The sequence below is a fragment of the Rutilus rutilus genome (assembly GCF_951802725.1).
Source record: "Rutilus rutilus genome assembly, chromosome: 23".
Lineage (NCBI taxonomy): Eukaryota > Metazoa > Chordata > Actinopteri > Cypriniformes > Leuciscidae > Rutilus > Rutilus rutilus.
The window spans coordinates 20,889,517-20,912,844 of record NC_140233.1 but is presented as its reverse complement, the minus strand read 5'-3'; the positions used below and the strand labels follow the sequence as shown (position 1 = coordinate 20,912,844).

Below are 23,328 nucleotides of genomic sequence, written 5' to 3'. Positions count from 1 at the left end.
TCAATGATACAGGGTCCCGGGGTTTAACACTTCTAATCTGTCAAGCATGACACAAAGCGCCGGGAGTGATGAGGTAGCCACAAACCCCCTGCTGTTTTTTGTGTTCCTCATTGTGCAGCATGCATGTGTGCAATGATGTCATTGGGCCTTTATTGAGATGCTAATAAGTGAGTGTGTGCGCGGAGATGGGGACAGATGGGGGCTGCTCCTCAATGGCGTCATGTCTTCTGCATCTGGAGACTTGTGTGTGTGTGTGTCTGTTGGTGTGCATTAGTTTCATTCAGGGGCCCATCAATGCCGCTGGATGTAGAGCCTTGAATAGAAGCCTGTGTGAGAGTGCCTATAGAGCTCAGCTGAAAAGATGAAAAACAGAGGGGCTCCTAAAGATGGAGGTCAGGTGCCGCAGGACAATGAACTGATATCAAAGGCTGGAGTTAATGAACTGTGCAACTCTGTGTTATTAAACACAAATGCATCTCGATAGTTCATGGTCTTGATAGTTCATGGCCATATCCGAAAAGTGTAACCTTTTTACCTCATCTTCTTAGTTGCACAGTAGAGGAACATGACATTGCAGCTGCAGTAGAATTTTAGGTAAGTATCCCACTAGTCTATGGTGACCCAAGCATTATAGGCTCTACACAACCTATTCACAACTTCTGCAAATCCAGATAAATGTTGTGGTTCCTCCATACAAGAAAGGTTATTCCACTGTTCTGTTTTCAGAGAAAGCTGGATGGCAAATGGAGGGTTATGTAAGGTTTGGAGACAGAGAAAAAAACATAGAGGAAGTGTGCGAGTGGCACATTGCCTTCTCGTCCAGAGCGAGTTTGACCCTGGCACACTTCTCTTGCTGAAAACACACATGCACTCATATTCCCGGTGGTTTTGAGAAACGTCACCACTGGCCTGTTACACAACTGGAGACTATAAAAGTGACTAATGTTGCCTAAGTCCGTCGTGACTGTCACTGTTAGTGTGTGTCTGTGCATTAATTAATAAATTTTTTATCAGTTATAGTCCCTCACAACTTCTTTAACTTTACTTATTACAGTGCAATTAATTGTTAATATTTTTACTGCAAAAGTAAAATTAGGTGTTTGTGGATTCAACTTCAGCCAGACATTAAGACAGATACGGAAGCTTATGGTTTTTCTTGTAATCCTAACTGTCACCACCACCGCCCAGTTAGAAACGATAGCCGATGACCTCACTCAAGCATTTCCTCTCTTGGCTTTTCAACAATATGGTGCTGTACTTGTTCCTGTTTGTGTTGCTGTGGTACAGAAACACGTTTTTTCGAGGAAACTATATAAAGCACCCCTCTAGATCTTCGAAGCAGGACAATATTCCAGATCCTTGAGATGAAAAGAGCATCAAAGATCACTTGCAAAAGGAGATCCTGTCTGCTTGCCTTTTGAGTTTTGAGCTGTGTTCTTGCTTTCAGAGATTCCAGATGCTCATTGAAATCCTTGACCTTTTGAGTTCAAGGGAGAGGGAGGTCAGCACTGCTTTTCTGTTTTGGCCTAAGTAATGCATTTGAGAGATGTGGGATAGGAAGCTAGTTTTAACAAGCCTTAACCAGGCAAAATTTGGAATCTTATGCATCGCTGACAGTGTTGACATAATGAGCAACATTTTTAGGTGATTATGTCACTGGACCAGTAAGGGGAGTTACATTTGGGGGAGGGGGACAGATATCTAAGATTAGATGGTTGTATCAATGTGTTTGAATGTATTTGTGTGTGTACGTGTGTGGGGTTTGGGGGGAAGGGTGCATTTGAACCAGTATGGGGGTCGTAGAACATTTGGTCGGTAGTCATTCATCTACCGCTAGTTTCGAGAGCGTATGGAGGAGGCTCCAGGGGCCCGTTGGTTCTGCTTGAGTGACATGCAAATCACCTCTCAGTCTTCTGTGCTGAGAGATGATGTCATTGTACCGACCGTTGCCATTAATAGCAGGAAACAGACAGGTTGTCGCTCAAGCTCTTAAAAAGCCAAGCACCTCCAAACATACAATAATTGTTTAGATAGTGATTTATGCATGGGTAAGAGGGACAGGTGTTCCATGTTGTCCGTTAGGGCAAAGCAGGTGGCTTTTTAAAATTCAGTTTGTTGAAATATGATGTCACCCTTGTATAGACTCTAGATGATGTTCTGAGCATGGCTTACATTTCTTTTTTGTAAACCTTCTTATCACCTCACTCTTTATTTGCCATGACTCATTTTATTGACTTGTTCATTTTAACTCCTCCATCCCACCCAGATCTGTTTAACACAGTCACTTTTGTTTGGACTATTTCACTGTTTCCTGGCTGGGACGAAATGATTTCATGGCTCCCTGGTTGACTGCTGTGTCTGCACGCTCCCAGGGTTACCATGTCCCAAATTCTCATGAAGCTCATCTGAGATTAAGGTCTTAACCCATCTGCTGGGGCTCACACTTTCTGGCAGCATTGCACAGCTCGATGAAGACTTAACTTTCTTCCTCTGTAAATCCATTCCACGTTTCCATCTTTCCCTGTTAAACTAATACATTCTAGTTCAGCTTCATGCACAATGTGAATGCTTATAGTTGTAAATGCAGTTGCGAATTTATACATTGCATTTGAATGTGTGCATGCTGTTGCCCATGCACCCAACACCCTGGAGCTATGAATCAAGGGCTTGGTCTGCACCTGTGACCACCCTCATTCTCTAAGCCTGACGCAGTTGTTCAGTTGAGGATATTAGGTCATTCAGGAAAAGGAGCTCCAGCAGACAAATGCCAAAACTGGAGCCACCCGCCTCTTAAAGAGACAGGATCCTTCATTAGGCCAACTGGCCTTTGCTCACTTCACTGCTATGTTCATACATGCACTGACCTAGATTGGCATAATCTTGTTTATAACATCTGAATCCTCTCTTTATTGGTTTTTGACAAATGATGTTTGACATCAGCATGTCCTTTGTTAGTATGAAAGGTTTTGACTTGAATTATGCCCTTTATTATTATAGGTTGCAGCTTCTTTGTTCAGTTCTTTGTCCTGCTTGAGAGATTTTGAGTTGCATCCCATACATAATGACTGCAAAATCCAGCACTCTTGTTGGTCTTGTCTTTCTTTTATTACATAGGTAGGGGGTAATTTTGTTCTTAATGTGTTCTCTCTTTTTTTCTCTTCAGGTGGTTTTGCAGCATTCTCGTCCTGTTTTCCAGGCTTGTGTGAAGGCAAGCCAGTGGCCACTCTGCCTATGAGCTTGTCTCAGCCATGTTTGCCTGTGGCGAACGTTGGTCCCACACGAATCCTGCCCCATCTCTACCTAGGCTCACAAAAAGATGTGCTCAACAAGGTACAACTGACTGTAACTAATATCTTGGAATGTTAGATAATTTTTCCAAATAATTGTTCACATATTTTATCCAAAACAGAAGTAATGACGCTACAAAATTCTTACCCTGGTTCTTTGCACTCTCAGGATCTAATGGCTCAAAATGGCATCACATATGTATTAAATGCAAGCAACACTTGCCCAAAGCCAGAGTTCATCTCCGAAAGCCATTTCATGCGTATACCCGTCAATGACAACTACTGTGAAAAACTCCTGCCATGGCTAGACAAAACCAACGAGTTTATTGGTAAGAACCTGCTTGTAACAATAGAAGGTTGTTTTAACACTTGATTATAGTTTTCCTTTGCTGATTGAGTTTCTTGATGTGAACTTCACATGTTAGCATGAAAAATGAGCAGCATGCCCTGTTATGATATCAGGAAGAACAAATTTGATCCTCAAAGCATATTTGCAGAAATTATGTTTTTTTTCTTTTTCTTCTGGCTTGTCACTGAGGAGGTATTTGGTTGTCTTGCATGTTTTGTGTTTTCTCACATGTTTCCCCTCTCCCTTTCAGACAAAGCCAAGGTTTCCAACTGTCGAGTCATTGTCCATTGTTTAGCTGGCATCTCCAGGTCCGCCACCATCGCCATTGCTTATATCATGAAGACAATGGGCTTGTCATCAGATGACGCATACAGGTAAACTCACTCAGACACCCTGCAGCTTAAATTGCACGGCCTCAGAAAAAAACTTTTTCTGCTACCTGTAATTTTATATCCATTTACTGCAACATGCAAAATGGATCACATAGAAACAAGTAAACAATACCTGTTGAAGCCTTCTTAAACTCATATTTTTGTTTAAGGCCTTTACAAGCTCACATGAAGAGTCTTTGTGTTGAAGATGTCTTCCTATCCGTACATGCGGATTTGTCCCTAGGGTAATCATTCTTACTCTTCTTGTGTTTCCAGGTTTGTGAAGGACCGCAGACCTTCAATATCACCCAACTTCAACTTCCTGGGACAGCTGCTGGAGTTTGAGAAGGGTCTGAGGTTGCTAAAAGCTCTGTCCTCAGGTCAGGAGAAGTTGGAGCAGTTAAAGGAATTATCAGAACCTAGAGGAGAATCTTCAAGTGATCCTGAAAAGGGCCGTCTGGAGGCGGAGAAAGACCGCACAGAATTTGACGTTAAGCTACCTTCTCCAACCTCCCTCCAGCAGGGCTTTAATGGCTTGAATCTTTCAGCAGAGCGTATCTTGGACACCAACCGCCTCAAACGCTCTTTCTCACTTGACATCAAATCTGTCTACGAGCCCAACCACTGTCCTCGTCTCGCACCTGTGCATACCGAAGATGTCCCCAAACTCTGCAAGCTGGATAGCCCAGAGGCTGGAGAAGCCAATGGTGTATGCCAGTACTCACCTGTTTCAGTCAGCCCCGGTTTAGCTGAATCTCCAGGCCTCTTTCCTGAGAGCAGCTCCAGACCTCGTTCACGGAGGAAAAGCAAGCACAATGGTAGCAGTGCTGGAAGTTCTCCTGTGCACTCGCACAGCCTAAACTTCGGACGGTCACTCCCTGCACACAAAAGTCCCAGTCTTGATGACAATCTGAAGCCCTCCCTGCTGCTCAGCCTTCCCACTGTGGGCACCGGGCCCATGTGGACCAAGCATAGAGACACCGTTCAGGCCACAACCCCTGTTACGCCAACAGGCGAAGCCCCTTGGTTCTACAGTTCGGAGTCAATGAACAGTAATGGAGGTGGAGGGGCAGTACACTTTCCTACGCTAGGCTGTAGCAGTCTCCCTGGGCCGTGTGAGGCTGTGCGTCTGCGGGAGAAGGTGGGGGAACCACGGGACTCGAGGGGCAGCTGGCACGAGGATGCTCCCACTTCCTGTGCTGCCGAAAAGCAGTTTAAGCGGCGCAGCTGTCAGATGGAGTTTGAAGAGGGGATATCAGAGACACGTTCAAGGGAAGAACTGGGAAAGATCAGCAAGCAATCCAGCTTCTCTGGGAGCATGGAAATCATTGAAGTATCCTGACATCACCTGCACAGCCCCTAAGGACTTTTACACATTGGCAGCGGACAGGCGCCACTTATGAGCAAGGATGAGTGAGAGTGGGCCTGGAGAGGCTGTTGTGTGGAACATTCATATTAGTTCATAGGCTTGTCGATAATGACTGGTTCTCAGAAATGTGACACTTGTCTTTTTTTTTTTGTCTTTTTAAGCCAGTGGAACCTGACGCAGATTGACTTTGCTTTTGACTTTCTACTGTTTTTAAGCCATAGCCATCCCCAGATGACAACGAGCTGAGACTCCAGTTGCAGAATCCCTCGTTTCCTCACTCTAGAAACAGACCCCCAGGTTTCCTCATAAAAGCTTTTCCAGCCTTTTGGTGTATTGAGAATCAAGCATGGCTGTTATGCTTACACTTGTTTCTTTTATTATGCCATATTATGAAGTTACACCGCCACAGCACAAGGAGTCAGCATAGACTAAGCCTTGGTGGTACATGCTTTTACTGGCTGAATGAAGGCCTCTTTGTGCAGTTCTCTTGTCCACCCTGGTCCTGTATCCTAGCATTCATGGAATCCTGGAGGAGGAACCAGGCATGTCATGAAGGAAACACATTGTGGGCATTTTCCCATAATGTTCTGTCACTCTTTTGTTACCCAGATTTCAGGGTCTTGTTCTTCCCTTCCTGTGCCCAAGTGGTGATGCTCGAACTGTTGTGCAACCCACGTTCCTCTCACCGAGCATGCTTCAAGGCTGCTGTTTTCCTTACAAACAAATAGTATATGAACTATACACAGTGATTTCAATGGATGTTTAATTTTTCTTTTTGTTTTTTTGGGTCATTTTTCTTAGTTACATTTTTAATTTATTCTACTGGTTCATTCTGGTAATGAGAAATAATATAAAGATTGTGGAGTTTTTATTTTTCCTCTTTTTTCAGTGTTGATCTTTCTTTTTCAGTGATATTTACGAAAATACACTTACGGAACTACAAGCAATATGTTTTCACTTATTGTCCTCCTTTTTGTTCATAAGAGAGTGCGGTTATTACCAGGAATTATCTGATGTTAAAATGCACTTTCTTTTGCTTTAAGTGGGATGTTTTTGGATGTTCTCATTAAAAGGGTACCACAACGCTTTACAAAAAATCATGTGTAACCATTTATGTCCTGCGGTGTGCGTCACAAACTAAAGCATTTGGTATGGCTTTCATTTGTCTCTCCAGCCTGCTGGCTTGAATTATTAAAGACTTTAATCCAGCATGAATAATCTAGAGTAATCTAGAAGAATATGTATGATACCCCAGAAACTCATTTTGATTTTCAAGAATTTGATTTTTGCATTAACAAGCACACAAGACAAAATGAAGGGAAAAAATGACAGGGACTCTAAAGGGGTTTGTCTGTGTTCCCCATTTGTTCTGCATATTTATGATATTATTTATTGTTTGTTTGGGTCTGATTGCGGGAGGATGTATGATGGATGTTGTGAATGACCCTTTGCAGATGCTCATATAGACTGGCGTCTTGGAGAGGAGATAAGCCCCTAACCTTTAAATCCACGACTGCGCACCCATATGAAATAAGTATACACAACTAGATTTTTAAACCTGACTGATGATCTGACAGAGTTAAGTCTGTTGATCATCTAGTTTCTATTGGATCATAAACTTTTTATGTAAAACCAGTAACTGATAAGAACATAATCTGCTCTATGGTGACAATACATTCGGCTTGCTTTTTTCTCAGGGGAGCTTTTGATGACTCAATTACAAATCTGGGCTCTGAGCTTTCTCTTTCCTGTCCTTTTCATTCATTCTCTCTCTTTTGCACCAATTTCTTTCCTACTTTTTCTCTCCTTCTCTCCCTTTTCCCCTTTATCCTCTCCTCATTTCTCTCAGAATCTCTAGAACGCCCCAAAGTTTAAATATAACACAGAAAGGGTGTGTGTGTGCAAATGTGAATGGGTATGCCCTCTCCATGGGAGATAGTTCAGCAATTTATTTATGTCTGTATTTTTTCAGTTAGCTTTTCTGAATGGCAAATCTTGTATTTTGTGCTGCTGTAATTGTTTTCTTTGTGTGAGACATTACCTGTATTTCCTTTTCCTTCCCTGTACTATATTTTTAAAGACATTGTTATCATTATTTAAAACATGTAATAAAAAGATGCAGGCTGTCCTTTTTTGCTGAAATTGTTAAATAGTTGGCAACTAATTATTATTATTACTATTATTATTATTATTATTATTATATGTTGTGTGAATAGCATCGTATCAACAAAACTAATTGAGATAGGGAATTTTTTAAAGAAAAAATCTTGATACCTTAGGCTGCTTGACGCAAAATACCTCAGGTTCTTTGGAAAAGGCTTGTTCCTCCCCATGTACCCATTTTGTGATGATGATGAAACAAAATACAAACATTACAAAATATGAAAAAGTTTCGTGATTTCTTTTCCTTTGATTTTTGTATTAACATGATCTTGCATGTGCAAGATCAGAGATTTTCAACATTTTTTATGAATGATCAACATTATAATTTATTTATGCATTTTGCAAATGGTTTTCTAACATTCTATGAACGGTTTGTAAAATTTGGTGTTGACGTAAGGTACATGAAGAAGTTTGTAGGCATTGTTACCTAAGCTTTTTTGATAATCTCTCATGCAGACAGTAAAAAGGTAACGATTTCCAAAAATAATGGGCAGCGAGTTCATCTGCATGTCCATTGATTCTCAGTATGGAAATAAAGCTGTGAAAGATCTTTTATGTAAACATTTCAGGTTTCAGAAGGTAGGTTTTATATAAATAAATATATATAGGTCCTATCATGCTTTTTCACTTTTTCAACTTTATTTAGTCTGTAATGTTGCTGTTTGAGCATTAAAAAGATCTGCAAGGTTACAAAGCTCAAAGTCCACTCCAAAATGAAATATTTTATTTAACAGAATCCACTTTTCAAGAACTACAACGAATGTCTTCGTTTAGACTACAACAAGATTTTTACGGATCTTAAGAAGTCATAACGTTCCTCATTTAAATAAACCCCGCCCAAGGAATACGCAAAGAAAGTTGGCGAGGCCTGGTTGACCTGCGCTAGAGAAGATGAAGTGTTGTCGCTGTTTTTTCCACCCTGGAAAAAAATTGTCCTGAGGCTGATGAACTTAGAGAGGTAAATATTTTGGTTAAAACACTGTTCCTGAAGATTATAACCTCGTTTGTGCGCTGCACACCTTATGGAGAACGGCAGACAGACAGAGTACAATGCAGGCTATACGCACAAAAAGCTTCTCCTGAAAGAAGTAACAATTCCCATTTTGTCGGGACATCTGTTGTTTATGGATCTGAACTTGAAAGTATGTCTTATTTTTAGATGTGTTTTCTTTTAACAGTTCCAATTATAAGTTTTATGTTGCTATGATAGCTCTGGTGCTAATGAAGGGCAAAGCTTTGCTAGTCTAGCCTGCTAACTAAAATTGCAGTATTGATGTAGTGTTTACTTTAGCTTTTGTAAGCATTTGCTTTTGTAAGACTGTTCCCTGCCCCTGAGGAAATTATCCATGATTTTGTGATCGATTACTGTTTGTATTAACATATTTTTCCCGACAAATATGATTAAATGGTGGATAACATCGTATCTATGAGAAAATGACATGCCACTCTGAAACATCAGTGGCTTCATCGAAAAATGCATTCAACCAAACTAGGTAGAGAGGAGCTGTCATAATGTAAAATATGTGAAAAATAATGGGTTTTTTGAACAATCAAGCATTAAAACATTCTAGTACACCCCAAAAACAAAATCAAGACTTTGTAAAAGGGCATAATAGGACCCCTTTAAATAGCCAGTGATGATGACAAAAATAATGAACAGCTGAGAAGATGAATCCAATGAAACTAAAGAGTGGTGGGAAACAAAGACAAAGAAACACATGTGACTAATGAAAACAAACTGAAAGTCCAGGAAAACTACAACAAACTGAACATAACTGTGACTGTAACGAGACGATGCGTCGTAACGTTGACGCAATGGGAAAGGCCCAGGCATGACCAGTGTCTGAAATGTGTGGAAACACACCAATTGATTGGAATATGGTAGCCCTATAACGTCACACGTAGCACCCGTTAGTATAAAAGGGTGCTTTCCTTAGACGTCATCAGCTTATTGTCTGAAGGAGATGTGCAGGCATGCCTGAAGCATGGCAACTAGATGCAGCGTCTCTTTCTCTCTCAGGGAACCAGGGTTATATTCATAACCTAGACGTTCCCTTTCAAGGGAACTCATTGCTGCGTCATAACGTTGAAGCTATCAGAACGTTAATACACACTTCACCATGCTGAACAAGTGCCCGCTTCACTAAGATGTGAAGATATGCACAATCCTAGTGAACTAGCACCGATAACTCAAGGGACTTCCACTGGAATTAAATGTCAAAGTCCGTTCAGCCACATCACTGTGACATGAAACAATGCCCTTATTTCCTAGAAGAGCTAACAAACAAGCCAGTGAAATTCCCAAAGCTCAATGCTCTTACCTACTCCTGGGAGCAGAACTTACCAGGGAAATCCCCCAACAGCCTAACAACGCATGAGATACTGAAATGCTATCACAACTCGACACATCCTCAACCCTTTACTACCTCTTAAGCACTAGGAATGGTCTTAGAGAATGCAAGGTAACTCCTAATCTGTACAAGTCTAAGGTGTATAAATGCTTCCCTCATTATCACCTCCAGGTCCAAACTGAGGCAGTGGGACGCCAGTGGTGGTATTGCCCAGTCAACCTAACCTGTACCAGCCATAAAGATAGCTTACCAAAGAGGCTCAGAGAGAGCCATACAACTCGGTATTGCTGTCTAGAAGGAGCTCTGGGGAGCGGAGGCCTCAGCATGATGACCCTAGAGCGAGTGGAGGTATGTTCTACCCAGGGCTTAAAAACGAAAAAAAAAATTCAATTGGTTCACTCCGAGCAGAATCAATATTTTAACGTTTCCGTTTTTGCGTTCCTCGTTAAACATTACCGTTCCGAAACCGGTTTGATTAGATAAAATACCGGTTAATAACGTTATTTTAATTTAGCCTATATTTTAAACAATATGTATAAATAAGACTAATTTTCACTCAAAAATAAGATAACACATGATAATTAAACTTGAACATTTATTTCATAACATTGTTAAAACCATTACAGAAATACCTGTATTAATTACAAAGCATAAACAGCTGGAAAAATATTGACCTGTTTTACTGGACCGTTAGACAATCGAAATTGGCACTCTTATGCCTAATTCTTTTCAGAAGAGTGATACAATTATTTGTACACACACACACACACACACACACACACACACACACACATATATATATATATATATATATATATATATATATATATATATATATATATATATTGCAACACGAATTGTTTTAGAAATTACATGAATAAAAAGTAGGCCTATATAAACTGGACGATCATTGCTCTTTTAATGCACCGTCAACTGCTAATTTCAAAGCAAACACTGCGCAACACATCCTTGCATCACATAACGTTAACCAATTTCAGTCTGCTAATAAAGCACGATCATTTAATGCAATAACATTGTAAAACTACAACACATTTTCTATTTTTAATACAAAGCATTAAAAGTCTATAAAGAAAACATTTGACCTGTCCTGTTTTTGGCTACCTGAAAGACTATAGAAAAAATGTGCGATACTTGCTAGCACTTATACGAAATCCATAAACTACTTGAGCTTAAAGTCCGTAGGCTAGCTTGTTTAAACGTACGAAAATAATGTCCTCCAATACCTGTGCATTCATTGAAGACCTACTCAGTGAGGAAAGAATGTAGGCTACTTGAGGCATGAAAATGCGCAATCTACGCTGACTTGCGTTACCGCGGGCGCGGTAGTGCAATTACATTCATAGCAAGTTTGTACAAATCTGGGTTAGTGAGAGCAACACTTGCCCAGTAGACTTAAAAGTACACTCACTCCTCTTAAGGTGTGCTTCTCTTGAATAGCCTATGCCGAAGAGATTGTCTGCCGATGACTGCTGCGCGGGCATTTCACTCGTCAACGTCACTCGTTAATGCGTCAACGTCACGCTTTGACTAAATTCATGATTGGTCAATGGCAAATTAAAATATTAAAGAGAACGATAAAATAACGTTATTAACCGGTTAATAGTCATTTTAAATAAACGTTTCTGTTCAGAACGATTAAAATTGATTTTGTTTTCGGTTTCGTTTTTGTTCCTGTTAAAATTTCGTTTGTTTCCGGTTTTCGTTTTCGTTCCTTGAACCGGTTCAGAGCCCTGGTTCTACCCTAAAGACAGCTTACCAAGGAAGCTTACATGGAGCCCTTAACACTTAATATCAATGTCTAAACTGAGCTCCGGGGAGCAGAGGCCTCAGCATGATGACCCTCTAGAGGGAGAAGTGGTCTATCTATGCTCTACCCCAAAGCTACACTTGGGAGACAACAACTGATGAAATGGGACACTTCTTTCAGCTATGTCTGGCAACACTTCCTATGCAATTTGAAAGGAGCATACACTTCTAAATGCGTATTAATCAAGGAAAAGCGACATGCGATAAAGTGGGAAGCGGATTTGCCCATGTTTCCTCACCAGAGCCAGTGCACAACTATAAACACGGAAAGAGTATATAGCTACTACTTCCGAATTCGCCCACTGGGAAGACTTCAGGGAAGACCATCTTCTTTCAGCTATGTCTAACAACCATTCATATGCAAATATTAAAGGCGCATATACTCCTATCTCCGTAGTAAGTAATGCAAAAAGCAGACCTTACATAGCCCCTGCACAAGCAGGATGTACGTCCAAGGTTCTCCTAGAGAAGCGAACAAACAAAAACCTGTATTTGCACAAATCTCCAAGTATGAGAGAATAAAAAGGGCAATAGCGCTGAGAAAAGCTCTATCTGCTCCTAAACTGATGCGGGTCCATGAAAGCCAACATCAGCATAGGCTGGAGGGGGGAGGAGCCTAAAGCGAGTTTTCACTGCTACATATTATTACTTCAGAAACAAGACCAGAGCTTCCCCACAATGACTCATCACAGTGTGTGCATATACAGCTCCCTCAAGAGCTGACAGCATTCATTCCGCTCTCAAGCTTACATTTACAGGTGATATCTTCACTCACACACTTAAATAAATGGATCCTCAAGACCAAGAGCTAATGACGTCTCAGGGGCGCTCCATGTGACATCATAAGGCTGCCATCTGTCAATCAATTGGCATGTTTCCACACATGCTTCAGAGTCAGACACCTTGCCTGGGGAGGCGTTCCCTTATGACACAGCGTTGAGTTCCCTCGAAAGGGAACAGCGTTTTCCAAAAATGAGTACACTCTAAAAAATGCTGGGTTGTTTCAACCCAAATTTGTGTCAAATATGGACAAACTCAGTTGTTGGGTTAAATTTTTTTATTAAAATGTTTAACCCAACGGTTGGGTTTGTCCATATTTGACCCAAATTTGGGTTAAAACAACCCTGCATTTTTTAGAGTGTAGTAAATATGTTCAAATAAGGTTGGGGACGCAGGGAAAATACATGCTAAATGCATCCAATTAATTGTACTTGAAATAAAATGGTTGTTTGTAATGGTTTTTGGCAGCTTCTGTGATGTCCCCCTGTGAAAGAGGAGAAGGTGGTAACAACATCAAGAACAATATCGTCTGCTTGTGTGGATGCTAATATAGTTATTGTTATCTGTATAGTTATTGTTCTTGGTGTGAATGAACCTTAACAGTGCTGAGTTCATACCCAGCTGCCCACTTGCAAGCTGCGGGGTCAAGGTGAAACGCAGTGTTAAAAGGCCCTCCGTATAACCAGGAACACTAAATCCTGTGGGAAAAGGACGAAAAATTCCCAGCTTCCCACTCGAGAATACCATTCTGTTGTCGCTCAGCTTGGGGGGTTTTCGTTGTCATGTTTTTGAACATGAGCACAGTGAATGAGTAACTCTGTGGGTATATCTGCAGCCTTTGGTCAAAGTAATTTGTTAATAGAACAAATTTTACTTTGTGCAAACAAAATAAGGGATGTGATGTGGGTGATTCATACATGCACCCGTGTGACGTATTCAGATGTTTGTTGAGTAAGTCAAGTGAGGCAGTGTGTTTGAACTGCGTGTTCTGAAGAGATAATGATTACGGAAGCCCAGCTGACGATGACCGCATGATGACATGCAGTCCACACAAAAGACTCTCCTGTCTTCCTCCCTCACATCACAGTCGAAGCTCAAACATTCACTTTTAACATGCATGCTGTGGCTGTGACCACAGGTCATCCTTGTTGCTTCCAAATGGGTTCAAAGAGAAAAATAGCTAAAGTTTATGATAAATTATATATAAAATATCTTATTAAATATTATATAATGCAGAAATATTATATATAACTGATTATTATTACATTCTAAACATATTTGACAGCACTAATTTTGTGTAAATTTTGTATAAAGTGCTTTTGTCAGCTAACATTAAGGATTAGAAAAACATTTTACAATATGATCATTTTCTTATTGGTATTAGAAATGACATCACAATTATAATTTATATTATTTCTTAATAGTTATTATAAAGTGTCGCCAGATATATTCTGCACCAAATATTAATTTTTTCATGTTCTCATTAGAGCAATTATTAATAATTTCACTCATCACTCCTTACACTATATATCCAGGCTATTTGAAAGTGGTCTATTTCCAATGTCCCCTTTGTTTGTTTTAGTGTACGTGCAACGAGCAGATTCTGTATCACGTGGTTAATAAACGGGTCAATGATCAGGTTTTAAAAGGCTCCTCAAAACCTGGTTCAAATATTACTGTATTACTGTAAAATACGTTATAGAATAACAATGAATTATGTTATAATATAATAAACTATATTTAATTCTGCCTACTTAACATTTTGGAGGATTTTGTCTGAGTGCAAGAAAATTGTGTTATTGTAAGCTATTGGATACGAGAGTGACAAGTTCCAATGAAGCTGATTGTTCCCAGATGCAGCCATGTTGTGTGCCAGAGAGCTCTCGGATCCCAGAGTTTATATACGGCAACTTATAAAACTGTTACATCATAGCAACAATTCTCTTCAATTCCGTTTGCTGGAGTCGGTAGGTAACTTTCCGTGGGATTTCTTGCCCCATTGCCTGTGTCCTCAAATGACCGTAAATCAAAAAGCATGTGAAAATGCTTCTTCACTATAAAAGAAAAGCCGCAGAGACTTACCATAATACATTTTATAAACTTTTGGTGCCACAGAATTATGTATTCATGCACTTTATGACATTTCTGCAGTTAGTTAGTGTGGCCGCAATGTTCCAATATAGTGTCAATTAAAAAAATAAATAAAGTGCCATAATATATATTTCCCACTGCCCTGAAAATAACCACTACAACTCAATGGAAAAGTGTAATTATTTGATTTGACTGCAGGCGAACATTTAGTGCTAATTAAGAGCTAACGCTACAAGATACCCTGCGTTATGAGACCTTCAAACTGTATTAAAGTATTTTTTGCACATTCAACAAACACTGTACACTTTGGTGTCCTTTATTGTTTTTGTTTTTTTTACGAATTTAAGGCACAAATCTCATATTTTTGTTCTGAGAACAAAAAAATTGACAATCAATTATTAATTGTAATTAATTTTAATATCATAATTGTTGTAAAATATATATTTTTCATTTTAACATGATTTTCCCTCTAATTTACAATAAAAATAAACAATTCATAAAATTAAGATATCAAAGTAACATTATATTCACTTTTTTGTACATTGTCTCAATATTTACTCGAACTCTGTAAAAAAATCTTAGTAATTTTTTTCCCCTTTGAGTAAAAAAAAGAAAGTTTATTAACAATTAAAAACCAACATTTTGCAAATCACCAAAATCAGATTAGTATTTAAATTATATTTAGATATTTTGCAAATAGGTCACATGATTGTAAGTAATTTCGAATAGAAAATGAATAGAATATAAAATAGCTCATATATAATTTTGTTTGACCTAATGAAGCTGGTAAAAAAATGATATGTTCAATAAGTTATGACAACATATATTTTACATTGATTTAACTCATCAAAATAAGTTAAGCAATTTGTTACTTTTTTTTTCAACAGATTCGACAAAAAAAAAAAAATTAAGTCAGTTTAATGTAATTTAAGTTGAAATGACTTAAACATCCAAGTTTATTGTACTTAAAAATTTAAGGCAATTATTATTATTTTTTTACAGTGTATTATTTTTTGTGCCATCCAAGCTGTATACTTACTCCTTACATCAACATTTCACCACATTTTTTAAACCTCTGTATGGTGCTGCCATCTATTGGTGGTTGGTGATGTTGTTGTCATCAAGGAGGCCAAACAGGGGTCATGTATTATTCAGTACACCTCCTTCCACATACATCATCTCTGCTCTCCTGAGATTTCAATGATGCCAGTGTAAGGAGACACCATCTATAATTGTCAGGTGGGACAGCTGTGCACTTGAAACACAGGTAGGGCTGAGTCCTCAGGCGCCGAGCACATCGCTTAGGGAAAGACATGAGACGGCGTGTCTGGAATCAGAGATATGTGTATTGATCTGTACAGTATTCGCACAAGGTAAATGTCTAAAGTGAATCAACCTTGTGCTAAGATTTCATGTAAGACCTGGTCATAACCTTAAAGAGATTGCTCTGTCACCTTTTGCTCATCCTCATGGCATTTCAAACCCAAAGAGATGTTCAAAAAGCTGCCTTTTCCAATAAAATGAAAGTGAATGAGTACTGGGGCTAACACGCTCCAAAATAAGCACTCCAAATAGGCTTCTTGTGCTATATTTTAAGTCTTTGTGTGAGGAACAGAGTCAAATTTTATTAAGAATTTGTTGCAAATCTAGTCAGGAGAACTTTTTTGCTTGAGTCATTGAATTCAACAAAACTTTAGGTGGCATGTACGTTTAGACGACAACGATTTGCTCAAAATGGAGAAGTTTTTCCTTTGAGTTTTCCTCGTACAGATTACACCGTTGTCAAAACGATCCCCATTCACATGGATCCACGAAAACCCTGTATTCTGCTGCCAGGCCATTAGATGGCGATATACGCATGAGCATAACGTCATCGTCTTCAGAGATCCGCGTTTTTGTTGTTTACACGGAGAACGATTTTAAAAGTTTGTGTTTCAGGCACCCAAAACGCTGTTGTCGTGTAAACAAACGGCCAAAACGCATAAAAAGTTTTACGTTTTTAGTTGAAAGCTGTCTGGTGTAACCAGCTCCTGAGTATAAACTGATGAGCCAAAACATTACGACCAATCACAGGTGAAGCGAATATCGTTGATCCTCTCCTAACAAGGCCACATATTAAGGTCTGGGTGGAGAAGATGGTAAGCAAACAATCAGTTCTCGTAATCAATGTGTTGGATGCAGGAAAGATGGGATGAGAAATAAAAATCTGAGCGATGTCGACAAGGGCCAAATTATTATGGCAAGGTGACTGGGTTCAGAGTATATCTGAAACGGTGAGGCTTGTGGGTTGATCCCGGTCAGCAGTGGTGAGAATTTACCAACTGTGGTCCGAGGAGGGACAAACCAAAAACCGGTGACAGGGTGTTGGATGCCCAAGGCTCATCGATGCACGAGGAAATGAAGGCTATTCCATCTGATCAAAGCCAACAGAAGGTCTACTGTGGCACAAGGCAGACAAAATTTTAATGATGTTTATGAGATATATGTGTCACTGCTGCGTATGGGGCTGTGTAGCCACAGAGCGATCAGAGTGCTCATGATGACCCCTGTCCACCATCAAAAGCATCAACAACGGACAGAACTGGTCCTTGGAGCAGTGGAAGAAGGTCGCCTGGTCCGATTAGTCCTGCTTTCTCTTACATCACATGGGCAGACGTGTACATGTGCGCTGTTTATCTGGGGAAGTGATGGTACCAGGATTCACTGTGGGACGACAAGCCAGTGGAGAGAGTTTAGCAATGTTCTGCTGGGAAACCATGGGTCTGGCCATTCATGTGGACGTCAATTTGACTCGTGCCACCGACCTAAACATTGTTGCAGATCAGGTCCACCCCTTCATGACAATAGTGTTCCCTGGTGGAAGTGGTTTCTTACACACTGCAATGCACACATTGTTCAGGAATGGTTTGAGGAACATGATGAACAGTTCAAGGTGTTGCCCTGGCCTCCAAATTCCCCAGATATCAATCTAATTGAGCATCTGTGAGATGTGCTGGACCAACAAGTTCAATCCACGCAACCTACAGGACTTGAAGGATCTGCTGCTAAGGTCTTGGTGCCAGAAACCACAGGACACCTTCAGGGGTCTCGTAGAGTCCATCCCTCTGCACACGGAGAACCAACAGCATATAAGACTGGTAGTCATAATATTTTGGCTCATCAGTTTAGGTATGTTATGCTCTGTAAATGATGTAAGGAACTGACATTTTTAGGAGAAAGTATTATTTTAATGTGCACAAGAACGCAATATAAAGCACAATTCGAGATTTTTTATTAATTTTCCTTTCCTTTTCACTTGAACGACTCCACAGAAACTCACTTTGAAGAGAAGGAACCATTTTTAGAAATTGCAGTTAGCACTCCCTCAATCATAATTTGTGATTCTAGCTGACACTTCCTGGACCTGACTTTAAAATAAATAGTCCCAGTGTTCCTCCTGTATCATTACGTCACAGTTAGGCTACTTCTTCATCGAGTGAAAAAGTCATAATCGAGTGAAAATACAAATGGCCAATTACACAAATGAGTTCCAGATAAGGTTCCTGAATCATGTGTTCTCGAGCCCTTTCGGATCATGGTAGAATTGCACGTGTTCGTGAGCTTGTCATTAAAGGCCCACTGAAGTGTCTTGGAACGCACAGCTTTGTTTGATGCGTTGACGTAATTTCCACTGAAACAGGAAGCTAAGGCCGGACATATTGAATGGCTCATCCCCCTTTTCAAATAGCCAATAGCGTTTAGTTTACCTCATAGACTGCAAGTTGTACTTGACAGCTCCATGGAAGCGAATCAGAGCGTTGATGGATACATCGGATTCAATAGTAGGTGTGAATCAATTCTAGCCATCTCATTGTTAACCAACATAGAGTTGGAAACCAGAAAAAAACTTGAGTGTTTGAGCAACCTAACACACATCTCCAACCCATATTGCTCTGTGATGTGTCAACGGTCACTTTGGCCAGGTGGTAGCATAGGGGGCGGGACACTTTAGATTCTAGAGAGCATTTGATTGGACAGAAGATGTGATGAGAACCTGAAGTCTGCGGTGATGTCATAAAAATATGTGATCCATTTTAGTGGAAGTGAGAGACTAAGTTATGAATGCTATCTCCTAAATGCAAATTTTGTCATTGCTTTGGAACACACCAGCTTATTCACAACCTTAAAGGGGCATTCCACCCATTTGAACATTGTTTTTTATTTAAAGTGGGTCATATATGTAGTCGAAATGTAAAATAAATTTGGAATTTGGTGCCTTCGTGACCGAGGAAAGACAAAAAATAACTTCAGGACGCATTTGTATGAAAGACAACAACTCCCACAATGCACCACATTGCACAGCTCCGCAAGCCACTCCCACTAATCCAGAAAGCGCATATCTGCCTATAAGAGAAATCACTCTTCCGTCTACAAGGCTAGCTACCACCAGAGCTTGAAATTCATTTCACATTCACACAAAATGTCTAGTTAGTTGGCGAACGCATTACTCCTCGTTTGTATTTCTTTCGAAAAGGTGAATTATTGCATGGTACCTGGATGTTCAGTCAGAACATATGCGGTGCGAAACTAGGATAGTTCTCAACACAAACGTCCGTGTCCTCGTCTGATTCAGAGATTTCGTCCAGGAGAAATTGTCATCGTTGAAATTCTTTGCCGCAGACGGACTCTATCTCTGTGTTCGTAGTTGCATCTTACAGTCTATGAGTTGCATAGTGAGATCACCGGCGCCACCAGTCCGCCCTAACTCGAGCCAGTCCGGGCTCCTCGTCCGCGACAGGCAGGTCTTCTGCCTCGGCTGCTCTTCGCTATAATGCGGCTTGTAAAGGTAGCCACAAACACCTGATTCAAGCATCAGACTTCCGAAATCCTCTTCTTCTATATCATATTGAGCACTCTCCTCCGCTATTGTCATTACTTTACATCTGTCTCCACAGCGCCTGTTAGCTTAGCTTCAAACAAGATGGAGGATATTGCTTTCAGTTTCAGAGAGTAAAGTCCCACCCACTGATCTGTAATAGGTCTGTAGCGTGAGCGGGTCCCGCCCCTTGGGAAAGATGAGGAACTAGTGCTTGTAGTCTCAACAGAAATCCCCCCCCTCTTACACTTCCTCCTACAATGACGCAAAATGACGATTTTTGCGTCATTGTAGGAGGAAGTGTAAAAGGTAAATAACGGATTTCTCCCGTCTCAGGGGAAAATGAGAGAGTGTTGCACGACCATTCAATAGTATGACTGGGTTTCTAACAATGCAAAGCTTAATGCAAATGGGTGGAGTGTCCCTTTAAGGCTAACATATTCATACTAAAAGCTAAAAAAATAATAATTTTGATTTAGGGCGCCTTTAAACTACTAAATGAATGCATTAATTAATTTTGTTTTAATAATGAATACAAATAATATATAACAAATTACTCTATTATATGATAAAAAAATAATAATAATAATTGTATAATATATTGTTAAGAATTTAAGATGCCATTACAGTTTACCATTAAAAAAAGCACATACAGCCTACAGTGCTTTCTGTTGGTAGGTTGAGAGATTGTTCTTTAATCATTGATATGAGTTTCAACAATTTTGAGTGAAATTCAAAATAAAATGTGTACTATTATAAGGCTCTTATTCATCAAAAGATTTAAAGACACATCAAACATCGTTATAGAATAGGACGTCTCGGTTAAATAAGTGAACAGACTTAAAGAGCAAGAATTAATTTCTGAAACTTAGGCTAGAAATTAGGAAAAAATAACTAATTCAAAAGACGATAGAAAAGGTAATAAAAGGTGTGCAAGAACGCCGAACCTATTCAATAATAGGCTACTACTACGACTACTACTAATAAAAGAGATAATAATATAATTTGAAGAAAGAGATATACACAATTGTTAAATGAGTCTCCTGCCGGTTTATTTCTGCCTGCTGAGGTCGATGTCAGGCACGGAAGCGATGGAATCGGTGGCTGTGGCTCAAAACCAGTAAGCTGCCCAACTAGACAAGGTTTTTGGACATTTTAGCGCGTTGCGTGCTTCAGTGCAAATAATCATCTCGCTCGCTGGATTTTGAGACACAGCCGTGTTTACTTCCGGATTCCTTAAATCAAGCCACAGCGGGACTGAAGCTTTAGAATCTCAGTGTACTTACAGACATAAAGAAGACACGGACCACCGGCATCCTCAACACTGACAACTGAACCCCAGCAGCCCTGCGAACACCAGAGCTGAATTCAAACCTGGAGAAACATCATTCAAAGTCATTGAGGAGCAGCTCTATGTCCAGTACTGTTATTTAGGGACAGAGACCAACAATCTAGCCCTGGATATAATTTAAAACAGCCGGTGAAAGCCATATCAAAGCTGGAGTGGATCAGCTGCCAGCAGAATGGACTGGTTGATGGGGTGAGTTCAATATATTGGTCACTTATACATTATCATGTTGTGGCATAAATGTATCTGTCTTCACATTTGAAAAGTTTTATGCCAGATCACAAATCTAAGTTACATTTGTTTTTGTGAATTGCTAAACTTTGAAGTTTAGTGGAATATAAATTGAGTTTATTTAACTCGAGTGGCTCTGTCATTCGTCTAGCGTTTCATACAGGGGTCCAGATTCAGAACATTGTCTGACATTAAAATTGTCTGTAACTTCAAACTGAACATTGCATTTTGTTCTACGTATGTGGTTTCCTTCATGACATCCTGCCACATGAGAAGCTACACCCTGACCTGTTGGGTTATTTTAGGTTAAGAAGCTAACAGAAGACTTAAATATGTGTCACTGATGTATTACAGATCCATTGAAACCTTTACTTTTTGATAAATGCTTGGATTTGATTCAGATTCTGGCCAAGAGATTTTCACAGGTATTTGCAAATAGTTGGATAGATATCTAAAAGTAGATTAGTTTTACATTAACTTGACTGCATGAAACATCTTTACCTTGTGGTTTGACAGTATAAAGTGTGTATGGTTGGTTTATCTTATAAAGATAGTTCACCCAAAAATGAAAATCCTGTAATCATTTACTCGCCTCATGTTGTTTCAAACCTGTACGACTTTCTTTCTTTTGTGGAACATAAAAGAAGATATTGAAAAATGTCTCGAGTGTTTTTGTCCATAATAACGCCAATGGTGTCCGATGCTGTTTTGGACCCCATTGGCTTTCATTGTGTGACATGATTTGCATAACAGTTGAGACACAGGGTGCTGTTAGTTTTAAACTGTTGACTGACTATGGTTCAAGCTTATATTTGGTTGTTTCATATCAACTACAGGTTCAGATCTGCTCTGGACCTCACTATTCTTATTTTGTCTGATTTTCCATTTATAATGGACCTTATTTTTATACAGCTGACATTGCCTATTTGCAAAGCAATTAGCATGCTTACATGAGCTGGTTGATGCTGGGTTCCTGGTCTTGTAGTTAAACCCATGAAGGGATAATTATTTGTATTTGATTATTAATTTTGCTGCATAATTGACTGATGAATGATGTCCAGAGATCATTTGTCATTTATCTCATTAGGCAAAATTAAATAAATTTAGATTTTAGTTCACTGTGTCTTTTTTAATTTTATATTTGCACTTTTTTCCATTTTTAGAAACATCACCAATATGTAACGGACAAAATTCATGCTGAACTTTTTTTTATTTCTATAGCATTTTTTTATTTTATAATATATAATGTTTTTTAACCATCTTCTGAGCGAAGTCAGGATCTAAGAGTTTTGAATCATGTGAACTCCCATCTGATTGGTTGTCGCTGCATTATGCATAACTCTCATTTGCATAATGTTGAACTCATATTTGATCAAATCAGCAACTTTCTATAAAAATGTATTCTATTACCACAGAGACTTTTATGACTGTGCAGACTTCCCATGTGCAAAAGTAAATGCTATATATTGTGTATATTTTTTGTTTTTAGGCTATGAAGTCATGAATAAACACATGCAAGAAGAAACGTGTAATTTTAAGAACATCTCTGTTGTCTAACAGTGAGAGGTGACAGGTGGCTTCAGCCATAGACAGAAAAGGTCAGGCATTGTCAGGCATTCCTATGGGTTTATGCCATCATACAGCTGGTTTAACAGGTCCAAAGACAGTGACCATACATTCACATTCCTGTTTCATTACATAAGCACCCTCTCTTGACCTGCTGCTGCTGTTTTTGTCTGTTCTGGCCACATAAAGCATCATGCTGGCCATTGCAGGCTGATAGGCCAAATCTTTTCCTGTTTTGATGTCTTGCACAAGTGACATTTTGGCTTCTGCTCTATGATTCACCCAGTATTCACGCAGAAGAATGGCTTTAATTGTGTTTATTCAAACTTGCAAGTAAATTTGTCAATAAAGACATGAGCAGCAAGCATTTGTAAAAACACATCTCAATTTCCATGTTAATATGAAGGAAACACCCACAAAAAAAACTATTTTTCCCTGCCTCTGCAGCTTTGGTTACGTTAGCATTAAAAGAAAGTATTAGAGCGAAGGAATTTTTTTTTTATTGTCAAATATTTATGAGTTTATTTATTTTAGGTAGCTACATCGGTTATTGGCTAATAGAGCCAAGGGGGGTTATCAGACTCGGTCGATATTATAGTTTTTTTTTATATATCGGTTAATATTGGATATTTAATGGCTTATTTGCCTTATTTTTACACTTGCCGTCATCTAACGCTCATTTAAAGTTAATCTTTCAAATATGCACGATACCGATAACTGATTATTCAGAATGATATCTA

At 39.4% G+C, this 23,328-nt stretch overlaps 2 protein-coding genes across 6 annotated transcripts in view; both read left to right on the top strand.

The window, feature by feature from the left end:
• Positions 1 to 7,759, top strand: part of dusp8a (dual specificity phosphatase 8a) — a 45,555-nt gene extending 37,796 nt beyond the window's left edge. For all 5 annotated transcript variants that reach the window (XM_084397876.1, XM_084397878.1, XM_084397879.1 and 2 more), the window contains 4 exons: positions 3,164 to 3,330; positions 3,457 to 3,616; positions 3,887 to 4,010; positions 4,284 to 7,759. In XM_084397876.1, the coding sequence (XP_084254002.1) occupies positions 3,164 to 3,330; positions 3,457 to 3,616; positions 3,887 to 4,010; positions 4,284 to 5,349 (1,517 nt within the window). In that variant the 3' untranslated portion in view covers positions 5,350 to 7,759. The remainder of the gene's footprint in view (positions 1 to 3,163; positions 3,331 to 3,456; positions 3,617 to 3,886; positions 4,011 to 4,283) is intronic.
• Positions 7,760 to 20,521: 12,762 nt separating this feature from the next.
• mob2a (MOB kinase activator 2a) overlaps positions 20,522 to 23,328 on the top strand; it is a 48,764-nt gene continuing 45,957 nt past the window's right edge. Inside the window, exon 1 of the mRNA XM_084396754.1 lies at positions 20,522 to 20,983. Coding sequence (XP_084252880.1) covers positions 20,967 to 20,983 — 17 coding nt within the window. The 5' untranslated portion in view covers positions 20,522 to 20,966. The remainder of the gene's footprint in view (positions 20,984 to 23,328) is intronic.